Source organism: Salvelinus fontinalis, unplaced genomic scaffold (genome assembly GCF_029448725.1).
Source record: "Salvelinus fontinalis isolate EN_2023a unplaced genomic scaffold, ASM2944872v1 scaffold_0558, whole genome shotgun sequence".
Taxonomy (NCBI): Eukaryota; Metazoa; Chordata; class Actinopteri; order Salmoniformes; family Salmonidae; genus Salvelinus; species Salvelinus fontinalis.
The window spans coordinates 25,846-48,956 of NW_026600767.1; the positions used below are offsets into that span (position 1 = coordinate 25,846).

General features: G+C 39.4%; 2 protein-coding genes across 4 annotated transcripts in view; both read left to right on the top strand.

Annotated features, from left to right (window-relative positions):
* Positions 1-23,111, top strand: part of LOC129846461 (zinc finger protein 658B-like) — a 42,939-nt gene that overhangs the window by 10,678 nt on the left and 9,150 nt on the right. The window lies entirely within an intron of this gene.
* LOC129846460 (zinc finger protein 239-like) overlaps positions 11,670-23,111 on the top strand; it is a 29,233-nt gene continuing 17,791 nt past the window's right edge. The window contains exons 1-4 of one of the 3 annotated variants that reach the window (XM_055914396.1): positions 12,424-12,520; positions 18,771-18,828; positions 19,418-19,666; positions 20,326-21,620. In XM_055914396.1, coding sequence (XP_055770371.1) covers positions 12,476-12,520; positions 18,771-18,828; positions 19,418-19,666; positions 20,326-21,053 — 1,080 coding nt within the window. In that variant the 5' untranslated portion in view covers positions 12,424-12,475 and the 3' untranslated portion in view covers positions 21,054-21,620. Of the gene's footprint in view, positions 12,521-18,770; positions 18,829-19,417; positions 19,667-20,325; positions 21,621-23,111 lie in introns of those variants that run through there. The other 2 variants (XM_055914395.1, XM_055914394.1) reach the window with 2 other exon arrangements.

Sequence of the window (23,111 nt, forward strand, 5' to 3'; positions counted from 1 at the left end):
GGCTGAGTGCCTGGAGTGTTTTTGTATGACTACAGTCAGGAGTTCTCTCTGACCCTGTGATGTCACCAGTACATTAAGTACATTCATCTTAAGATAGCCAGGTGAGACAACCACATATCACAGTAAATACATTTCTCCTCAATTAGTCAGTGTCACATTATTATTATTATTTGTATTCGTATTAGTATTATTAGTAATTTGGGGGGGTACTCTTTAAAGACGTAGGGTTTCAGACCTTTTCGGGCAGATGGGCAGGGACTCTGCTGTCCTAGCATCAGAGAGAAGCTGGTGCCAGGACAGAGAAGTGCTTTGACTGGGCTGAGAGGGAGCTTGACCTCCTGTAGCAGACGTAAAACGTATCGGTTCTCATCGGCCATTGGACATAAACATTTCAAAACAAGTTGGAAATTGCAAATTCAACAATGAGTGGTTTGTCAAGGAATCAGTGGCTAACTGCAAGCTTTGCAAAACAATCATTAGCCTGGTATTCAGTTGAGTGGCTGTGTGGTCCCAAGTCTAAGATTAAGGGGCTCTTTTCCTAGTTTAAAATTGTAAACATTTAACATTGGCCATGCTGGCAATGAAGCTTGATTTGTGCCGCGCTCAAAACAACTTAACTCGGTACTGCAACATCTGACTAGAGTGAGTTCAAGACAACTGGGAACTCGGGGAAAAACAAGCTACGACTGAGAAAATACTTTTTGAACTTTCATCCAACTCGGAATTGTAAATTGGGAACTCAGGCCTTTTTCTACAGCTACGACCTGAAGATCGCTGACGTCATATTTTTTTTTACTGAGTTCCCAGTTGTCTTGAAAGCACCATCAATCCAGAGAAAATGTCTTGTCTCCTGCTGCATAAATGATGTAACATGCCAGGGAGATGTGTATACTGTAGCTAAGAAAGTAATACTAAGTGTATGTTGTGTAGTAAGATGTTAGTAGGCCATGTACCTCACCTTTAATTTTGTCTATTTTCACCTCTTCATTTTGCCTTCTGTTCTGATTTGGTGGTTCACATTTAGCCTATAACCTGTTTTAGAGAAATGTAATCATTGAATATTGTAAGGGTTTTCATTGTCTGCTTATATGCCCCTTTATTTATCCTACGGTTCTGACTTGGTGTACAGGGAGAACACTGTAAGAACGGCCCATGTTCTGAATTTTGTCGCTGTGCATTTCAAAAGTGGTGAACAAATAGTTATATTGACTACGTCCGTCCTAGCTCGCTCATTAATGTCTTAATCGAAATTACAGATTGCCTCTTATCCGCTTTTCGTCCCCTTATGCCATAGTTTGTACATCTCAATTATCAGTAGAAACCACATTTGTTTAATACTTCATCACCCTCCCGGATCCGGGATCCTCCTCATCAAAAAAGTTGACTAGCATAGCCTAGCCTAACGGGACAGGGATATCATATAATATAATTTTCATGAAATCACAAGTCCAATACAGCAAATGAAAGATAAACATCTTGTGAATCCAGCCATCATTTCCGATTTTTAAAATGTTTTACAGCGAAAACACTATGTATTTCTATTAGCTAACCACAATAGCCAAACACACAACCGCATATTTTCACCATGTTTCCACCGCATAGGTAGCTTTCACAAAACTGACAAAATAGAGATAAAATTAGTCACTAACCAAGAAACAACTTCATCAGATGACAGTCTTATAACATGTTATACAATACATTTATGTTTTGTTCGAAAATGTGCATATTTGAGGTATAAATCATAGTTTTACATTGCAGCCACCATCAAAAATAGCACCAAAACAGCCAGAATAATTACAGAGGGCAATGTGAAATACATAAATACTCATCATAAAACATTTATGAAAAATACATGGTGTACAGCAAATGAAAGATAAACATCTTGTGAATCCAGTCAATATTTCAGATCTTTTAAGTGTTTTACAGCGAAAACACAATATAGAATTATATTAGCTTGCCACAATAGCCAAACACACAACAGCATTTTTTCACCGCAAAGGTAGCTTTCGCAAAAACCAGCAATAAATATAAAATGAATCACTAACCTTTGGACAACTTCATCAGATGAAAGTCTTATAACATCATGTTATACAATACATTTATGTTTTGTTCGAAAATGTGCATATTTAGAGCTGCAAATCGTGGTTGTACATTGTGAATACGTAGCAACATTTTCCCAGAATGTCCGGAGATATTTTGGACACTCACCTAATCTGACCAAAGAACTCATCATAAACTTTACATAAAAATACTTGTTGTATGGCAAATGAAAGATACACTGGTTCTTAATGCAACCGCTGTGTTAGATTTTTAAAAATAACTTTACTACAACATACAAAATACATTATTGTGAGACAGCGCTCACATAATCTCCTCCCTGTTGGATTCTACATATTCCACAGAAATACGAAATAACATCATAAATGTTTTCTTACTTTTGCTGAGCTTCCATCAGAATGTTGTACAAGGAGTCCTATTTCCAGAAGAAATCGTTGTTTGGTTTTAGAAGGTCCATTTCTTCTGTCGAATTCGCACCACAATGCTAGCCAAGGTTGCTAACATTCCCATCCTCTCTTGGCGCAAAGAACGGAAAACTCCAAAAGTCCCAATAAACTGATAAACTCGGTTGAAAAAACCTACTTTATGATGTTATTATCATATCAAATAAATCAAATAAAATCAGAGCGGAGATATTCGCCGTGTATACCGAACGATTTTCAGAAGGCAATGTCGATGTCCCTCGCACGCCGTCGAAGACAAAGAAAATACCGGACCTGTCACTCCAAAAGCTCTTATTCGACCTCAGATCAAGCTAGACACCCCATTCCACCTTCCACTGCCTGTTGACATCTAGTGGAAGGCGTATGAATTGCATACATATCGATAAATAAAAGCCAGTTGAATAGGCAGGCCCTGAAACAGAGCCTCGTTTTCAGATTTTTCACTTCCTGTATGGAAGTTTGCTGCCAAATGAGTTCTGTTTTACTCACAGATATAATTCAAACAGTTTTAGAAACTTCACAGTGTTTTCTATCCAATAGTAATAATAATATGCATATTGTACGAGGCCGTTTAATTTGGGAACGATTTTTTCCAAAGTGATAACAGCGCCCCCCTATTGACAAGAAAATGTTTTTTTTAAAGGCAGTGAATGAGACTGAATGAACTGTTTCGCTGCCAGACAAGCCTCCGCTGATAGCCAGGTGTAGCAGTGGTAAACTGTTGAGACTATGCTGTTGGGACAGCTTTATGTAGGCCCTAACAGTTTGTGGGCACCGTTTCAGTGCAATTAATGTATTGTTTAGTGTCTTGTTGTGTAGTGAATTTGCTGGCAATGCATCCCACTTTTTTAAAATTGTTTTATTTAATCTTTATTTATCTATTCAAGTTAGTTAAGAACAAATAGTTATTTAAAATGACGGCCTACCCCGGCCAAACCCGGACGATGCTGAGCCAATTGTGCGCTACCCTGTGGGACTCCCAATCACAGCTGGATGTAATTCAGCCTGGATTCGAACCTGGGACTGTAGTGATGCAGTGCCTTACACCACTGCGCCATTCGGGAGCCCTTAAAAGGTTTGTGCCCAACGTGGGGCAGTAGTTTGACGGCACAAGCAGGGAGCCCAGCCAACAGAGATTTGAGAAATGTTTTGGTTTTCTTCCTCAGATCTGTGCCTTGCAACAAACCTGTCTCGAAGCTCGACGGACAATTTCTTTGATTTCATTGCTTGGTTTTTGCTCTGACATGCACTGTCAACTGTGGGACCTTATATAGACAGGTGTGTTCTTTTCCAAATCATGTCCAATCATTTGAATTTACTACATGTGGACTCCAGTCAAGTTGTAGAAACATCTCAAGGATGATCAATGGAAACAGGATGCACTTGAGCTTAATTTCGAGTCTGAGCAAAGGGTCTGAATACTTATGCAAATAAGCTGTTCATTTTTATAAATTGGAAAATATTTCTAAAAACCTGTTTTCGCTTTGTCATTATGGGGTATAGTGTGTATATTGATGAGGTGGGAAAAATGCATTTAATCAATTTTCGTATAAGGCTGTCGTCAAGGGGTCTTGAATAATGCCCAATATATGTTTTAAACTACAAATTTAAGGAACTGAAGTGGTAAACAATGAAATAATTGAAAATGCATGTTCAATGGTTATCTCTGTATTAGTATTATTCACATTAAACACCTAGGTAGAGCAGTGGTTCTCTTGGTATTAGTTTTATGTCTGTATTAGTCACATTAAACACCTAGGTAGAGCAGTGGTTCTCTCGGTATTAGTATTATCTTTGTATTACCAACATTAAAACACCTAGGTAGAGCAGTGGTTCTCTCGGTATTAGTATTATCTCTGTATTACCCACGTTAAAACACTTAGGTAGATCAGTGGTTATCTCGGTATTAGTATTATCTCTGTATTACCCACATTATAACACCTAGGTAGATCAGAGAGGACAGATCATGTGGCTTTGCAACACACAGGTGTTTCATCTCCACACTGGGATGATTTTAACAGTGCAACGCCACACAGGCCTCATGCCGCTCAGGTAGGAGAGTACCAGAAATAAATGAATAAAAAACACAAAACTAATGAAGGAACACACAGTCACCAACAATATATCCCTGGTGTCAATAGTTTCAACTTTCTCAGCTCGCTGTTACAGTACAGCACCACCAAATGCCATTTATTAACCTCTAACGAGTCACAAACCCAGATCCGGGATCCCCCCATCAAAAAAGCTGACTAGCATAGCCTAGCCTAAAGCGACAGGGATATCCTATAATAAAATGTTCATGATATCACAAGTCCAAGACACCAAATGAAAGATACACATCTTGTGAATCCAGCCATCATTTCTGATTTTTAAAATGTTTTACAGGGAAGACACAATATGTATTTCTATTAGCTAACCACGATAGCAAAAGACAACTTTTTTTCCCCACCATTTTTTTCCTGCATAGGTAGCTATCACAAAATCGACCAAATAAAGATGTAAATAGTCACTAACCAAGAAACAACTTCATCAGATGACAGTCCTATAACAGATTTATTGTATAGCATATGTTTTGTTAGAAAAATTTGCATATTTCAGGTATAAATCATAGTTTTACATTGCAGCCACCATCACAACTCTCACCAAAGCAGCTAGAATAACTACAGAAACCAACATGAAATACCTAAATACTCATCATAAAACATTTATGAAAAATACACGGTGTACAGCAAATTAAAGACAAACATCTTGTGAATCCAGCCAATATTTCAGATCTTTTAAGTGTTTTACAGCGAAAACACAATATAGCATTATATTAGCTTACCACAATAGCCTACCACACAGCCCCATTCATTCAACATAACGTTAGCGATAGCAAATAAACCAGCAAAAGATATAAATTTTTTCACTAACCTTCTCAAACTTCTTAAGATGACAGTCCTATAACATCATATTACACAATACATATAGAGTTTGTTCGAAAATGTGCATATTTAGCGGCACAAATCGTGGTTATACAATGTGAATAGTAGCCAAACTTCAAACAAAATGTCGGGAGAAATCTTGGGAGAGGCACCTAAACTAATCAATAACTAATCATAAACTTGACAAAAAAATACAGGTTGGACAGCAAATTAAAGATACATTAGTTCTTAATGCAACCGCTGTGTTAGATTTTTAAAATTAACGTTACTACGACATACAGCGTGCGTTACAGCGAGACCGTGCCGAAATTAATGGCGGAATTATAGTTTAACATTTTTCAACAGAAATACGAATTAACAGCATAAATAGTTCTTACTATTTGATGAGCTTCCATCAGAATCTTGTGCAAGTTGTCCATTGTCCAGAATCATCGTTGCTCGGTTGTAGATTGTCGTCTTCAACTTAGGAATTAGCAGCAAACATTAGCTATGTGGCCCAGACGTGTCCAACTCTTCATAACGCAGCACAAAGAAAATTCCCGAAAATCGCAATATGCTGATATAAACTGATATAACTTGGTTTAAAATAACTACATTATGATGTTTTTAACACCTATATCGAATAAAATCAGAGCCGGATATATCTAAGGCCTATAACGAGAGCTTTTCAGAATGCCATCTTGAGGTCTGTCTCGCGTCATGACGAACGTTGAAAAGAGTGCACCCCCCATTCCAAGAGCCTTTATACGGCCTCAGATCTACCTAGCAACCCCATTCCAATTCTCACTGCTTACTGACATCTAGGGGAAATCGTATGCATTGCATGTCGACTCATAGATTACAGGCAAATTAATAAAATGACCCTGGAACAGAGTGCCCGATTTCAGATTTCTCACTTCCTGACAGGAAGTTTGCTGCAACTTGAGTTCTGTTTTACTCAGATATAATTCAAACGGTTTTAGAAACTAGAGAGTGTTTTCTATCCAATAGTAATAATAATATGCATATTGTACGAGCAAGAATTGAGTACGAGGCAGTTTAATTTGGGAACTAATTTTTACAAATTGAAAACAGCGCCCCCATATTGTAACCATCTGTTTTATGTAAGCATAAAAACGTAACATATCACACTATTTTGAGAGTCCAGGATTTATATTTACTATGTTACATCTAGTCTATGAGACGAGGCTGCACCTTAACCTACATTATAAACACGCAGATCAAGAGGTGTGTTTTCCCTTCAACATCTGCATGTGGCATAAGCTCACCCACCTCACAGCATGAATCTAAAATAGTTAATAACTTTTGCTGTGATTGATGGGAAAAATCTGACTCTTAAGGCAATTACTTGAATAATTCAAAGGATTTTTAATTTACAAACTTGATAACCAAATTGTCTTTTTTCTTAAATTGACTTCGCTATGGGGCCATCAATGGGAGTTGGGCCTTGCTTCAGCTGAACTGCAGAACCGAAAATGCCCTCTGAGCACAGTGGAAAGCATGCTTATAGACTGGAAGCCTGACCCCTTGATCCGAGAAGGATGTAATTGCAGACCGCAATTAGGGGCGTTCTCTGATATCGGGTGTTTCATGATATCAAGTTTACACCAATTGATGCTCCCCATTGGTTTGTGGCCGTTTCAACACTTGTTGACAATTGTAGCTAGGCCTAACCCTTTTCCTAACCTTAATCTCAGTCTCCCCACCGCCACGTTAGTTATCAAAACCTGCATGGTAAACAAATCCCGAACCCTCACCATTTTCCTAACCTTAATCTCAGTCTCCCCACCGCCACGTTAGTTATCAAAACCTGCATGGTAAACAAATCCCTAACCCTCACCATTTTCCTAACCTTAATCTCAGTCTCCTAACCTGCCATGCTAATTCACCTAACTACCACTTTAATTATCTTAACCTGTTATGTATGCAATGTGCCTAGTTAAATATATATATATATATATATATATATATATATATATTTTTTTTTTTAAACAAATATTCTCCATCAGTTTCATAACACCAGAACTGACCAATGGCATGTATCCATTTTTATTATATCAAGGAACATCCACATCAAGAAACTGTACAGTAGTTCTCCTACTGGGCGGCGCGGGGAATAGTTGAAAGAGTGATTGGTGCTGAGGAAGCTATGGCAGTGGATGGCCAGCAACCTGTTGAGATTCATAACGTCGTTTACCAGTTGAAGGATACCGATTGTAAAGATTAATTGTATGTGCGGCTGAAAGGTTTTTGGGAATTCAGGAATTAACATTGGAAGCATTGCAGGCAGTGATGGAAAAAGTACCCAATTGTCATATTTGAGTAAAAGTAAAGATACTAGAGTCCTTTCCTATTAAGGTAAAAGTGAAAGCCACCCAGTAAAATACTACTTGAGTAAAAGTCTAAAAGTATTTGGTTTAGGCGGTCAGATGCCGAACAGTTGCTATACCAAGTGGTGATGCAGCGTCAAAAAGTCATCAGAGCGCGCAACAGGACATTGTACTGTCTACACTCGGTTTGTTGTTTACATCAAAACATTTTCATTAAATCGTTTTTAATCCGAACAAACGTTTTGTTGCTAAGGATTCCACGACGCGGTTAGCCTTTACGGCTGGGACTGCAAGTTTGTGTTCCTTTGTTTTGCGTGGATTCACTGAGTGCTAGCTGGCTGTACTACAGACACCTGTCGTCGTTGTGGGAAAGACTCATTGTTATCTTTTTGTAAAACAACTGGTTGCAGGAGATCCTGAGGGAAATCGACGAGTATCAACAGCTTTACGCTTTGGAGGAACAATATACTCCTTCATGGAAAGATCCGACCACCTCACAAAATAACTTTAACCCGACAAAAAAAAAAGAACAACAGATTAATCTACAGACACGGACGATTTACTTAGCAGGGCTGAGGGGGAGTTTGGAGATCAGCCAGTGGGTAATTCTCACGCTCCAAAGAGAAAACAAGACACTCACAGCCAAGGTAAAAATCCACGATTCCAACATGGATTGTCTACTCAGGGAAAACAGGGTGATGAAGGAGTCGCTACTAGACATGCGTGAAAATCTATTTTTTTCTGGGATTCCTGAGGACGCATCCAATAATCCAGAGGGCGCGATCAGAGAATTCATGCAATCCACCTTGAAACTTCCTATAGAGTCTGTAAACAAGGTGGCTTTCCACTGAGTACACGGACTTGGAGCTCGGAGCGACAAGACCAAGGGTCCCCGACCGATCATCGCAAAATATGAACACTACCAAGAAAAGGAGCTGATCAAAAGCAGAGGAAGGGAGTTTAAAGGGACCAAATTCGGTCTTAATGACCAATTTCTAAGAAAGATAAACGAACGTCGTAAGAGACTGTATCCGGTACAAAGACAACAAAGGAAGGATGGTAGGCGTGCCTTTATCATTGTGGACCAACTCTTTATAGATGGACAGCTATTCCAAGACAGCTCCATAACACCGTGGCTGTACTAAATTCTACAGGGACTTCAGGTTACGAGAAAAAAATAGAAGGTATGGGATCTGTAAAATGATCTGAACATTATGAAGTGGATATGAACACACACATACTCAATTACATGCTTGCTTACACATACGGACTTATACATACACACACACCTGATCTCTCTCTCTCTCTCTCTCTCTCTCGCTCTCTTTTCTCATCTCTTCTCTCCCTTTCTCTCTCTCGTTGAACTGTTTTATAATTTAATGTGTTTATTGTTTGTCTATCTTTTTTATGTATTTGTCTACAAGTTTATATATGTTTACAACAAGCAAGGGGAAGATATCAGAATAGGGGCATTGGGGAATAATAACATATTGTACGGAATACATTTGTACTGTAGTGAAGTCGTCTCTAGAGTAATGCAAGGTCTCTTTCATGATCATGTGAAACGTCAACTGCTATGGAAATGCTGGGTTATATTTTTCAATTATGTTAAAGGTAATTATGATGCAACTATGATGGTGATACGATATGGATTACAATTATCATCATGAATATCAAGGCTATACGCACTACATGTTACACACATAGACACTCAACCATGCACACTGGCAGAGTTATTATTTATATTGACATCACAGATTATAGTCATACTCTTATACAGACATTGTACACACTCTCACTATATCCCATCCAATATCATACACATCAACCTACTCAGATTTGCCACACACATAATATCTTGTCTCAATTTTCTAACATCTGTGGCATTGGCTCACAGGCAAACAGGCAAGGGAATAAAACAAATATTGCTAGAACCTATTTCTTGAATTCTAAATATCAGATATTTGAAAGCTCTAGTTTTGACCTTCATAATACCTCTGATGGCAGTAACTTTACAAGCACTAATTATGGTCAATTTTGACTGAGAATAGTATCTAGTTACAGTAAGGGGTGAAATAAGTATAGCCAGTTAATTGTAATGGTTTAGCAGATTATAAAAAAAGATCCTTCTTTACATGGCTAAAAGAAAAGGAATATAACATATACTGTTTACAGGAAACTCACTCTACATCCTTAGATGAAGTTGTGTGGGAAAAGGAATGGGGAAAGGGTGTGATGATATTAATTAACAATCATTTCGATCAGAATGTGCAAATAATCAGGAATGATTCGCAAGGAAGGTGGATCCTTTTGAATATGAAAGTGGACGAAAAAGAGATTTGGCTCATTAATGTATATGGTCCAAATCAGGATGATCCACATTTCTTCGAGAACATTTATACCAATTTATTGAACTTACAGGCAACAGATGATCTAATCATTATGGTAGGAGACTATAACACAGTGTTAAGTACCTCAATGGACCCTAAAGCTAATCACTCTACAAACTATCATCACCGTGCCCTTAAGGAAATCAGAAATATTATGGACACATTAGAAATAGTGTATATTTGGAGACTAAAAAACCCCGACCTAGTGAGATATACAGTACATGGAGGAGACTTAATCAAGCTAGTCGTCTTGACTATTTTCTTGTATCTTTCTCTCTTGCATCAAAGGTTTAAAACGTTTTAATAGGAGACAGAATGCGATCGGATCATCATCTAATTGGCATTCACATAACTCTTATAGGTTTTCCACGTGGACGTGGATATTGGAAATTTAATCAAAGTTTACTGGAGGACAACTTATTTTTAACTAAGACAAAAGAATTTATAACAGATTTTTTTCCAGTATAATATAGGTTCAGCAAATCCGTTTGCTGTTTGGTATACCTTTAAATGTACCTTCAGGGGTCATTCAATTCAATATTCATCAATAATAAAAAAGCAGTTTCTGGCTAAAGAGCCAAGACTAACAAGGGAAATCCATGAACTAATAGTACAGGTAGATCGCAATAAAAAGGATACTACAGAGATACAAAATAAGTTAGAGGAAAAACAAAAAGAACTTGAGGAACTTATTCAAGAACGATCTAATGTAATCTATTACAAAAATAAAGCAAACTGGATGGAATATGGAGAAAAATGCACAAAATTCTTCCTGAATCTCCAATACAGGAACGCTAACAAAAATAATTTGCAGAAACTCGTTACTGAAGACGGAGTCATCTATGATTCTCCGAATTATATTTTAAAAGAGGAAGCTACTTATTTTAGGCAGATGTTCTCTTTTCCATCTCATCCTTTCCCGCTGAATGAAGATTATGGTAAGGAATTCTTTCCAAATAATATTAAAAAAATGGAAAATTAACAAATGTACAGAAAGATCAGTGCAAAGGCCAAATTACAGAGGAAGAACTTTTTGAAGCAATTAAATCCTATCAGTCTGGAAAAAACCCAGGGCTTGATGGCATACCTGTAACGATCGTCGGATGAGGAATAGGAAGGATCGGACCAAAACGCAGTGTGGTAAGTGTCCATGTTAATTTTAATAAATAAACTGAACACTGCAATAACAAATAAAACAACCAAGAGAGTGAACGAAACGAAACAGTTCTGTAAGGTGAAGACACACAAAACAACTACCCACATGGGACAAGAACATCCCTGCCGGCCAAACCCTCTCCTGGATTACACTGGGCCAATTGTGCACCGCCCCATGGGTCTCCCAGTCGTGGCCGGCTGTGACAGAGCCTGGACTCGAACCAGGATCTCTAGTTGCACAGCTAACAGCAGTGCATTAGACCACTGTGCCACTCGGGAGGCCTGATATTTAAATGTTTTATTCACTACCGGTACTCTAGATGGTAGAGATACACCAATAGGTGAAGCCTGAAATAAAACATTGAAGAAGAACTAGCACTAAAAGTGACGTTAGGATATAAAAGTTATCCTGTACAAGCTTTTGTGCTGAATACATTACGTTGTTACAGGTGTCAAGGTTATGGGCATGTGGCAGCAGTGTTTTGGAGGGAGGTTCCTGGGTGTGAGAAGTGTGCAGAAGGGCATGAGACAAAGGAATGTGTAGCATTGGGGAAAGTAGTGGTATGTGTTAATTGTAGGGGTTCCCATGGGGCTGGGGATCAGAAATGTCCCGTGCGAGAGAGGCAGGTTGAGGTTTCCAGGGTTAGGGTAGTGCAGAAGTTGTCATATGCTGAGGCAGTGAAGAAAGTAGAGTAAGACGGGTCAAGGGGGACGAATTCTGGGAGGAGCGGTGTGAGTAGTAGATTTGTACCAGTACAGAGGTGTTAAACCAACAAGTGATATATTTTTCGGTAAGATTGGATTTTTGTCATTTATAGCAATGGTTATCAACTGTACTATAGGAATGGAATGTAGGTAGCTGAAAACTGAGGTTCTAGTGGCAGCTGCAGAGAAGTATTTGTGTGTGCGAGACTTGACATCAAAAGAGTTACAGGGTGTGTTAAGTGGTGGTGTCCCATCCTTTCAGGTTGTTGGCCTGAGATAGCACTAAATAGATTTAAATAGTGGAGTAGGGTGGTATATTTGTGAGTGTAGATAGTCGCGTATTTGTTTATTTTTCCAAGCGAAGTATTAACGAGTTGTACTCCAGTCTAGTTGGTGGCGGTAATGCAACATGCATCGGATGCCAACTGCCGCTAAAACCTCAGAAGAAGAAGGAGCACTAGAACTGTGCTATGAAGACGATAGCTTTTGTGTCCGTTTCAAATGTATTACTACAGGTATGTAATAGCACGTTTACACTTTATAATATCGAACGAACATGTCATAACATGTTAGGTAGCAAATCCGTCTAGGTATTGTCACGTTTGGTAAAGGTTTTATGACGTTTTTGTTGTGTCAAACCGAGTGAGTGAAGAACGTGTTAAGTCACATCGTTAGAGACTGGGTTTGTCTGAGTGAATGAAAATACATTATTTCGTCCAGATAAATTCATAAAGAATCCATGTATTTGAGATTTCTGAGTTCGTTTTACATGTTATTGTTTTGTTGTGTAATGTTTTTTTACGAGCTGATAAAATGGCGGCGGCAACTCTGTCTGAGTCGATGGACTTCAGGTTGCATCAGAGAGACAATTTCACGGTTGCTCTACTGTTTTGAAGCTGAATGTAATGATAATCAGTTTTCTACATGTGTACTAATATTCAGACACATTCAGTTGTTTCTATGTTATCTATTTTTGTTACTATGGTGTGAATGGTAAATACAAATGGTTTTTGTTTTTGCGAGTTGAATCACATTTTATTGGTCACATGCGCCAAATACAATGTGTAGACTTTACACTGAAACTCTTGCTTCCAATAATACATAGTTAATAAATAAAGGGAAATATTTTCTAAAGAAAGTAATAGTAGCACAAGGAGTACCAGTACCGAGTCAATGTGCAGGGTGGTAATACAGGATCAATGTGCAGGGTGGTAATACAGGATCAATGTGCAGGGTGGTAATACAGGATCAATGTGCAGGGTGGTAATACAGGATCAATGTGCAGGGTGGTAATACAGGATCAATGTGCAGGGTGGTAATACAGGATCAATGTGCAGGGTGGTAATACAGGATCAATGTGCAGGGTGGTAATACAGGATCAATGTGCAGGGTGGTAATACAGTATGAATCTGCAGGGTTAATTGAGGTAATACAGGATGAATCTGCAGGGTTAATTGAGGTAATACAGGATGAATCTGCAGGGTTAATTGAGGTAATACAGCATCAATGTGCAGGGTGGTAATACAGGATGAATCTGCAGGGTTAATTGATGTAATACAGGATGAATCTGCAGGGTTAATTGAGGTAATACAGGATGAATCTGCAGGGTTAATTGAGGTAATACAGGATGAATCTGCAGGGTTAATTGTGGTAATTCAGGATCAATCTGCAGGGTTAATTGTGGTAATACAGGATGAATCTGCAGGGTTAATTGAGGTAATACAGGATGAATCTGCAGGGTTAATTGAGGTAATACAGGATGAATCTGCAGGGTTAATTGAGGTAATACAGGATCAATCTGCAGGGTTAATTGTGGTAATACAGGATGAATCTGCAGGGTTAATTGAGGTAATACAGGATGAATCTGCAGGGTTAATTGTGGTAATACAGGACGAATCTGCAGGGTTAATTGAGGTAATACAGGATGAATCTGCAGGGTTAATTGTGGTAATACAGGATGAATCTGCAGGGTTAATTGAGGTAATACAGGATGAATCTGCAGGGTTAATTGTGGTAATACAGGATGAATCTGCAGGGTTAATTGTGGTAATACAGGATGAATCTGCAGGGTTAATTGAGGTAATACAGGATGAATCTGCAGGGTTAATTGAGGTAATACAGGATGAATCTGCAGGGTTAATTGTGGTAATACAGGATGAATCTGCAGGGTTAATTGTGGTAATACAGGATGAATCTGCAGGGTTAATTGAGGTAATACAGGATGAATCTGCAGGGTTAATTGTGGTAATACTGAGGAACTCGACGCTCTCGACCCGCTCCACTACATCCCCGTCAAGGTGAATGGGGGGCGTGTTTGGCCCTCTGTTTCCTCTAGTCCTTGATAAGCTCCTTAGTTTTGCTCATGTTGAGGGAGAGGTTGTTGTCCTAGCACCACACTGCCAGGTCTCTGACCTACTCCCTATAGGCTGTCTCGTCGTCGTCGGTGATCAAGCTTACCACCGTAGGCGTTTAAATGTATTATGCGAGAAATGGCGATGTAAACGGCTTTATGTACAAATCTTGCTATAATAACCACGATATGGAAGTTTTATTTTATTTTATTTTTTTATTTCACCTTTATTTAACCAGGTAGGCTAGTTGAGAACAAGTTCTCATTTGCAACTGCGACCTGGCCAAGATAAAGCATAGCAGTGTGAACAGACAACAACACAGAGTTACACATGGAGTAAACAATAGACAAGTCAATAACATGGTAGAAAAAAGAGAATCTATATACAATGTGTGCAAAAGGCATGAGGTAGGCAATAAATCGAATAATTACAATTTAGCAGATTAACACTGGAGTGATAAATCATCAGATGATCATGTGCAAGAAGAGATACTGGTGTGCAAAAGTGCAGAAAAGTAAATAAATAAAAGCAGTATGGGGATGAGGTAGGTAAATTGGGTGGGTAGTTTACAGATGGACTATGTACAGCTGCAGCGATCGGTTAGCTGCTCGGATAGCAGATTTTTAAAGTTGTTGAGGGAGATAAAAGTCTCCAACTTCAGAGATTTTTGCAATTCGTTCCAGTCGCAGGCAGCAGAGAACTGGAAGGAAAGGCGTCCAAATGAGGTTTTGGCTTTAGGGATGATCAGTGAGATACACCTGCTGGAGCGCGTGCTACGGGTGGGTGTAGCCATTGTGACCAGTGAACTGAGATAATGCGGCACTTTGCCTAGCATAGCCTTGTAGATGATCTGGAGCCAGTGGGTCTGACGACGAACATGTAGCGAGGGCCAGCCGACTAGGGCATACAGGTCGCAGTGGTGGGTCGTATAAGGTGCTTTAGTAACAAAACGGATGGCACTGTGATAAACTGCATCCAGTTTGCTGAGTAAACTTGAAGTAAACTTGGAGTCACGCGATGATACGGTGTGTGGTCCTCCCACTACCGCTCGGGAAACCATGCAGTTTATTACAGATTAAACAACAGGATTACCTTCACAGCTTGGTGAAAGTGCAAGGTTATCTTGATACTCCTTTCCAATACATTTCCAGGGTCTTATTCTGGTGACATTGTGATCGACGCTTGACTGCCGTTTGACAAATAAAAACACACCTCTTGATCTGCGTGTTTATAATGTAGGTCAAGGAGCAGCCTCGTCTCATAGACTAGATGTAACATAGTAAATATAAATCTGGGACTCTTAAAATAGTGTGATAGGTAAAATAAAAAAAGAAATAAATGAATAAAAAAACACAAAACTAATAAAGGAACACACAGTCACCAACAATATATCCCTGGCGTCAATACTTTCAACTGGCTCAGCTCGCTGTTACAGTACAGCACCACCAAATTCCATTTATTAAGTAACCATCTGTCTTATGTAACCATAAAAACGTAACATATCATACTCTTTTTTTATTCATTTATTTCTGGTACTCTCCTACCTGAGAGGCATGAGGCCTGTGTGGCGTTGCACTGTTAAAATCATCCCAGTGTGGAGATGAAACACCTGTGTGTTACAAAGCCACATGCTCTGTCCTCTCTGATCTACCTAGGTGTTTTAATGTGGGTAATACAGAGATAATACTAATACCGAGAGAACCACTGCTCTACCTAGGTGTTTTAATGTGGGTAATACAGAGATAATACTAATACGGAGAGAACCACTGCTCTACCTAGGTGTTTTAATGTGGGTAATACAGAGATAATACTAATACAGAGATAACCACTGCTCTACCTAGGTGTTTTAATGTGGGTAATACAGAGATAATACTAATACCGAGAGAACCACTGCTCTACCTAGGTGTTTTAATGTTGGTAATACTAATACAGAGATAATACTAATACAGAGATAACCACTGCTCTACCTAGGTGTTTTAATGTGGGTAATACAGAGATAATACTAATACCGAGAGAACCACTGCTCTACCTAGGTGTTTTAATGTGGATAATACTAATACAGAGATAACCACTGCTCTACCTAGGTGTTTTAATGTGGATAATTCTAATACAGAGATAACCACTGCTCTACCTAGGTGTTTTAATGTGGATAATACTAATACAGAGATAATACTAATACAGAGACAACCACTCAGTGGTGGGCCGTCAGGGCCTGCAAGGCCTTCTCTGCTGGCCTAAACATCATCAGAATATATCTTTTTTTAAAATATATTTTCCCACAAATATGTATTAAATTATTCCCCAGAGTAAGAGTTATACTCTTCATTTCATAGCTTTCCTCTTGGTTGCACTGCTTCCAGCCCCAGGTTGAGATTTGGAGGGCTGGTCTTTACGTTAGATCTTTTATCCAATCATATTCAGCCATCATGTGTTGCCAGGGGTCTAAAATCTGCCCTCAGGCCTTCAGAATCAACAGTGCGGGCGCTTGTAGCTTAAAGTGAATGGAAATTAAAATTTTGTGTCAACCAATCAGCTTTAGAGTTGGCTATTGTACGCCTGCTGGCTGGCTCCAGTGTTACACAGGAGCCAGCTAGCAGGCCTAGGGCGTCCACGTCTTTTGATTGGATTACCAATATTGAGAGGCAGGTCCTATGGGCAGGTCTATGCAGATCTAGGAAACTAAATTTGATAAACGAATTAATTCGCGTTCTAATGTTTTTTGAACCCACAATGGCGGAAGGAGGAGAAGATATCGATTTGGTCGAGGATATAATTATAACGCCATTCTCAAGACGAACTTTTCAAGAAAAGTTAGACATTGCCTGTCACAGGCGGAAAGGGGTTCGTTCGTTCGCCACTTTCAAAGTTTCAACTATGAGCGCTGTCAATGGCTCACACTTACAAGCAATGGTGCTTTTGAAAACGTTTGGGGACACCAGAGTGGAGCTACAGCTCTCACTCGTCCTGCGTTATGTGACGGACACAGGAGTCAAGGAGCGATTTATCCGGTTTGAAGATGTGACAAGCGGCAAGCGAGCTGATGACATTGCCGCTCTTATTTCCCGTTTCTTGGAGGAAAATGAATGTAGTCTGGATAAAGTTGTGGCACAGTGTTTTGATGGCGCAGAAGTCATGGCATCTGGACTCAATGGGGTGCAGGCTAAAGTTAAGGAGAGGGCACCGATGGCCTTATTCATTCACTGCTATGCACATCGACTAAATTTAGTACTGACTCAAGGAGCCTCAAAGCTTAAAGAATGCAAGGTCTTCTTTGCCAACCTCAATGGCCTTGCAGCATTTTTCTCACGATCCCCTAAGCGCACGCAACTGTCTAATAATCAGTCTTTGGTGAGTAGGCATACAATGCATGTTATTTTTTATTAAATGTGTATGTATGTTTCGCATTTTATTTCGTTAATATTAAATAGCCTATATATTAACAAAATAAAATGGCAAATAGCCTATGTTGCAAATTTTGTTTTTTATTTTCAGTGAATAGTTATGTGTCTTTATCATCACGGTGAAACTGCTTTGGGTGCGACAATGCGCTGTTTAGTCAACACACTGTATTTATTTTTTGGGGGACTTAAAGCTCAAAGTTTGTGGACCAGAAATGGATAGAAGAAGAATATTAATATAACTCTGTTGCACTCGACTATGTTCTTGCCTATTAGTTGAACTGTACTGTATTGTACTCTTCCCCTGCAATTCTCTGAAAAAAATGTCAATTTCAAGGTGACGCAACGCCTGGTTATACTGCGTTTCTGTCTAAATGTATAGTGTCTAGAGCCATGGCATCTAAATGATGGTAATAACAGGTGGATTAATTCGGGTGGGACTGTGTAGGACCTCACTGAAGGCCCAGGCGCCAGGCCCACGGCACGCTACTGCAACCACTTATCTACCCAGGTGTTTTAATGTGGGTAATACAGAGATAATACTAATACCGAGATAACCACTGCTCTACCTAGGTGTTTTAATGTGAATAATACTTGTACAGAGATAACCACTGCTCTACCTAGGTGTTTTAATGTGGATAATACTAGTACAGAGATAATACTAATACCGAGATAACCACTGCTCTACCTAGGTGTTTTAATGTGAATAATACTTGTACAGAGATAACCACTGCTCTACCTAGGTGTTTTAATGTGGATAATACGAATACAGAGATAATACTAATAGAGAGAACCACTGCTCTACCTAGGTGTTTTAATGTGGATAATACTAGTACAGAGATAATACTAATACCGAGATAACCACTGCTCTACCTAGGTGTTTTAATGTGGATAATATGAATACAGAGATAATATTAATAGAGAGAACCACTGCTCTTCCTAGGTGTGTAATGTTTATGTCCAATGGCCGATGAGCACCGATACGTTTTATCTATAATTTCTCATTATTTCTCTAGGCTGAAACACCTTCATTTTGGAGCTGCCTTACTCAAAACAAAAGAGGGGGAGTGGTCGGTACTGTTTGATTAATTGTTCATATCACACACTCTTTCTCCACACACACACACACATACACACACTCCCCCCTATATCTACCTCTCCCAGCAGGTCAGTCCATTACTCTCTCTTTCTCTCACTTTCTCTGTCCTCTCTCTGTCCTCTCTCCCTCTCTCTGTCCTCTCTCCCTCTCTCTGTCCTCTTTCTCTTTTTCTGTCCTCTTTCTCTGTCCTCTCTCTGTCCTCTCTCCCTCTCTCTGTCCTCTCTCCCTCTCTCTGTCCTCTCTCCCTCTCTCTGTCCTCTCTCCCTCTCTCTGTCATCTCTCCCTCTCTCTGTCATCTCTCCCTCTCTCTGTCATCTCTCCCTCTCTCTGTCCTCTGCAATTTAAAGTGTGTACTTTGTCTAATGTGAATTAATGTTTTACATTTACATTTAAGTCATTTAGCAGACGCTCTTATCCAGAGCGTTTTGTTGTCAATGATTAATTACCTGATATATGGAAATGAGAGAAATTAACAAAATACATTTTTTATTATGTTATAATAAAGAAAGTGGCAGAACTGTCAAGACAATAACTTTTTGTGTCCGTTTCTCATTTTATCTACAGGACGACTTGAATTAAGTCTGAAGCCGGTAACATCAACAGTGAGGACAAACCCATCCTGCCTCTTTCCTTCCACACTGAGTAGAAACCTACAGTCACTGGGTCCTGATTGTGACAGTGGAGCCCAGTTTGCACTGCAGGATCCAGAGATGGCATCAGTGAAGCTGGATGACTGCAGTCAAACACTAGAGCTGAATGTCAACATTAAAGATGAAGAAGAGGAGGAGAATATTGGGAAATCTGTTTCTCATGGTAAGAGCAGGTTCTATCTAACTAAGTTTGTTGTTCGTTCCAACTTGCCACTGTGTATGAAAAGTTACAGTAGAACTGTTTCATGATGAACTGTTTCAATGAGAAGGTAGATGTTATTTCATGCTACTGAGACTTGCATGGTTTGACACCAGTATTGTCAGCATGTGTTTTATTCACTGGGCTGTCTGGAGTGATCAGAGAGGAGACTAAAGATGTGAAGTAGTTAAGTTCTGTGATACGGCTGTGTAGTTTCTAACTCTTGTGATAGTGAATGGAGGATGATATGGCTCATAGTGTTTGACTTTCGCCCCTTTTTAGTTTTTGACTCCTACCCAGTTTTAAAATAGTTTTATTCCCGTTCTGTAATTGTACAGCCGACTTACATGAATTTATATGTCACCCGGAACAGCCAGAAGAGGACTGGCCACCCCTCAGAGTCTGGTTCCTCTTTAGGTTTGTTCCGAGGTTCCTGCTTTCTAGCGAGTTTTTCGTGGCCACTGTGCTTCTACAACTGCATTGCTTGCTCTTTGGGGATTTTAGGCTGGGTTTCTGTAAAGCACTTTGTGACAACTACTGATGTGAAAAGGGCTTCATAAAATACATTTGCTTGACATGTATATCACACCAACTGACTGGTTCTTCTGATGTTGTTCACACAGGAGACCATGTTGAGACATTCTCTACATCCAGAGAGCAACAGCAGGAAGATCACAGAGCTAAGAGGTCTCACCACTGCCCACATTGTGTGGAGATTTTCCCATTTCTATCAAAGCTAAAAATACATCTACAAATACACACAGGAGAGAAGCCTTACTCCTGCTCTGACTGTGGGGTGAGTTTCGCTCGACTGGATACCTTAAAAACACACCAACGTATACATACGGGAGAGAAGCCTTACTACTGCCCTGACTGTGGGGATAGTTTCTCTCAAATGAGCAGCTTAAAAGCACACCAACAAATACATACAGGAGAGAAGCCTTACTCCTGCTCTGATTGTGGGAAGAGGTTCTCCCGATCGGATACCTTGAAATCACATGAACGTATACATACAGGAGAGAAGCCTTACTCCTGCTCTGACTGTGGAAAACGTTTCTCCCGATTGGATAACTTGAAATCACATGAACGTATACATACAGGAGAGAAGCCATACTCCTGCTCTGACTGTGTAAAATGCTTCAAAACATCAACTGAGCTAAAAGTTCATCAGAGAACACACACAGGAGAGAAGCCTTATTACTGCTTTGTCTGTGGAAAATGTTTTAAAACATCAAATGAGCTAAAAGTTCACCAGAGAACACACACAAGAGAGAAGCCTTACGTCTGCTCTGGCTGTGGCAAGAGTTTCTCTCACCAGAGCAACTTAAAAACACACCAACGTGTACATTAAGGAGAAAAGCCTCATCAGTTCTCTGACCAGCTAAGAATAAAGTCACTCCATCACTTAATTCATCTCATAAAAGAAGTTGTAACGTTGAATTGGATCAAATGAAGAAAGTATAGAACACTATTGTAATCCTATTGTTTCTCACTGTGAAAGAACTGTCCAGAGGAAAGGGAGCATTACATAATGTTAGCCTCTCTTTACTTTACTGATCAGTGTGCACCTTGTCAGTTTTAGTGTGCTTTGTTTTGTTAGCTTCTACTGTAAAGATGTGCACTTAGTGTTGACCCTGTGTGAGGCTTCTCATTTTGATTTGAGATTTGTCAGACACTAGTCTGACAATTGACTAGGTGGTACTGCTTCCCTCTCAGCCTGGTCTGACTCTGTCTGTGCGGAGAGTTTCAACTGGGCAGCTTAAAAACACACCAACATTTACACGTAGGAGAGAAGCCTTACTCCTGCTCTGTGGTAGGATGGGCGTGTAACTCAAACGTCTAGCCAAAGGTTGCGTTTTTGAATCTCATCACAGAGGACTTTAGCATTTTAGCTAATTAGCAACGTGGTTACATGTGATCGGCACTTGAGGCCGGTTGGATGTACTGCAAAATTCTCTAAAAGGACGTTAGAGGTGTCTTATGGTAGAGATATAAATATTGAGTTCTCTGGCAACAGCTCTGGTGGACATTCCTGCAGTCATCATGAGAATTGCACATTCCCTAAACTTGAGACGTCTGTGACATTGTGTGGCCTTTTATTGTCCCCCAGCACAAGGTGAACCTGTGTAATGATCATGCTGTTTTATCAGCATCTTGATATGGATGGATGTTAATATGGAATATCTTGGCAAAGGCTGAAATGCTCACTAACAGGGATATAAACAAAGTTGTGCACAACATTTGAGAGACATTAGCTTTTTGTGCATATGGAACATTGCTGTTTTTTTTTATTTCAGCTCATGAAACCAACACTTTACATGTTTAGTTTATATTGGTAGTCAAATGTAATGTAACCAAACATATTAAATGGAGTGGCATGGATAATATAATACGTTTTGCTCTGAGACCAGGTTGTCCCTCTGCAGTATTCTGTGGGAAGGAGCTAGTATACACTTTTTTTATTTATTGAACCTTTATTTAACTAGGCAAGTCAGTTAAGAACAAATTCTCATTTACAATGATGGCCTAGATACAGTGGGATAACTGCCTTGTTCAGAAGCAGAACAACAGATTTTTACATTGTCACCTCGGGGATTTGATCTAGCAACCTTTTGGTTACTGGCCTAATGCTCTAACCACTAGGCTACCTTCCGCCCCTAACATGTATCAGATAGAGATGGTGTGATGATCACTTTTCACCATTAGTTTGGGGGGATTATTTTACAACTTTATTTAATGATACACAGTTTATGAAATGAATACATGTGTTTATTAATTGTCTTTAAAACTAGATTAGTTATTTTAATTACTGATCATGAATGTGTTTGGATAACTGCATTGAAGAAAACTTTATTGATCTGCCAATGAAAAATAAAGTTACATGAATATGTACTGGTCAACCTCTTCTTCTCTTTAGTATTCAGTTCTTCATATTAGATCTGACAGTATGAATGGTTCTTATGGTTGTATTCAGTTCTTCATATTAGATCCGACAGTATGAATGGTTCTTATTGGCTGAGTGCCTGGAGTGTTTTTGTATGACTACAGTCAGGATTTCTCTCTGTCCCTGTAATTGAGTTGTTATTAAAGCCGCACACAGACATGGTCTCTTTTTTTGTTTTCTTGAGTAAGGCAGCTCCAAAATGCAGGTCTTTCAGCCTCGCTCAGTGCTTTCTGTGGAGGTGGGGCAAGCCCACAGAAAATACGGAGCTTTGTGCCGTGATTGGCTAAGTGTTCTGTCATTCATGGGGACAATACATCACTGCCAAGTCTAAGGGTAGAACTTGAAAATTCAAGCCCCTTGGGTGCTGCCATAGAGTTACATTAGAAGTGCCCATCCAAGAAGGCTCAAGGTCATTGTCCACAGAGAAAATAACGTCAAATCATGTGATATCTACAGTCGCTTTGA